General features: G+C 38.0%; 1 protein-coding gene across 1 annotated transcript; it reads left to right on the top strand.

Moving 5' to 3' along the window:
- The first annotated feature begins 261 nt into the window (after positions 1-261).
- Positions 262-1,431, top strand: CABS1 (calcium binding protein, spermatid associated 1). Its single transcript, XM_060147247.1, is given in 3 exon segments — positions 262-284; positions 286-1,334; positions 1,337-1,431. Coding segments are annotated over 3 exon segments (1,167 nt in total).
- Positions 1,432-1,712: the final 281 nt, after the last annotated feature.

The raw sequence follows: 1,712 nt of genomic DNA, 5'->3' as shown, positions 1-1,712 counted from the left end.
TATTATTTGGCTGTGAATGTTGATTTCATAATCAGAGGGGACTCTATTGTCTTTTCATCTAATACAAGTAATCATAACAGTGCCCAATCAGAGCACAGAAACAACCTCCAAGGAGAGCCAGTGCCATTGGCCCTGTGGTTGATGCAACAATCACCATGATGACCAATGCTTCAGTCACTATAAAGAACACCACTCTCCTGCCTAGGGATACCACAGAGCCCAGGGAAAGACCTCTGAGTGTGCATGGTGACACTTTTTCCCATGGCTAAAGATAGTTTGCCAAAAATACTCTCATCCTCCAACAGAAAACACTAAGACAATAACTGAAGCAACCATTTTCTTTGGAACTAACAACACTATTATTAAATCAGAAACAACTATTACTTCAGAAGGAGACCACATTACTTGAGTAAATGACTATGTGCTAGAAAGTGATTTTTCAACAACTACAGGCAACAAGTTTACAGCTCCAAAGGAAAGACTAAAATTAGAAGGTGAAGTTGAATCCCATCTGGAGAAAGAAGTTGCCACTCTGACAGACACTAAAAATCCAATGACTAATGGGTCTATTACTGAAAACTTCATGCCCATGAAAACTGGTAATATATCATCACCAGCTCCTATTTCCTTAATAGATTTTTACACTGACATGGCAAAAGAAGATATTCTCTTGGATACCATTGACCCAGGGTATGAAGATGTCTCACTAACTCCTGAAGTCTCTGGCACACTAAAGGAAAGCACAGCCAGCATTGCTGATACCCCTATCCTTCCAGCTACAATGGGTGAACCTGGTATTAACAATTATGGTTCCACAGTTAAGTTCAATGTCACTGCTGATGAGGCTGTTGATATCACTGACTCCTCTATCCCTGAGGCTGAAATCGCTCCAGCTACTGAAAAAAACTTCACCACTGTTCCAGACATAATCACCCTTACAGAAGAGAAAATAACTGAAATTGACCTAATTCTTCCTGAAAATGACCCCAATGCTGTGCCTAAACTAACTGATTCTGATGAGGAAAAGTTCATTGCTGTGTTTGAACTCACTATCACTGGTGAAAGAGAAAAAGATAACCCAGAAGATATTCTGCTAACTGATGAAGAGTCTACAGATGGAGTCAGTGTTTGGATGGAGAGAGATATGATAAATGAAGCAGAGAGCCATCCCGTTTTTCTTACTGCTGTTGAATCCAGATATGACTTCTTTATCCCTGCATCAGTAGCTACGAACCACGTGGAAGATTCACCTACTATGACAAAAGAAGATTTGTCTGAAAATAATAGAACAGAATCTGTAACAAAGGACACTGAAGCACTGTCAGGAACTACCCCGATCTAGAGACCCTAAACCATAAGAAAGACACTTTCATAACTGAAATGGGTGTCTTTAAACTACTGAAAGAAGAACCATATGAGTTCCTGATTTGAAAGCAATAAAAAGAACAACAAAAATGCCACAGAGAATTGCGCAATAGTCTAGATAGCTAGTTTTAACATCTAAGAAGTTTGTCCAGCAAGCAAAACTCTTAATAAATGAAAAAATGTGAGCATTGAAGGCAAGTATAAAACTTAGAAAATACAGATGTTTAAGAATAGTGGTCATACAGCACAATATATTTATGAAAACTTTAAAAACTCAGCAATACAGGAGTTCCCCTACTATCACAAAGTTTAATTGAGTTATTCAATAATTACTTATTTTAATATAA

Source organism: Lagenorhynchus albirostris, chromosome 4, assembly GCF_949774975.1.
Source record: "Lagenorhynchus albirostris chromosome 4, mLagAlb1.1, whole genome shotgun sequence".
Lineage (NCBI taxonomy): Eukaryota > Metazoa > Chordata > Mammalia > Artiodactyla > Delphinidae > Lagenorhynchus > Lagenorhynchus albirostris.
Note: the sequence above shows the minus strand (reverse complement) of the source record. Positions and strands in the feature narration are given on the sequence as shown.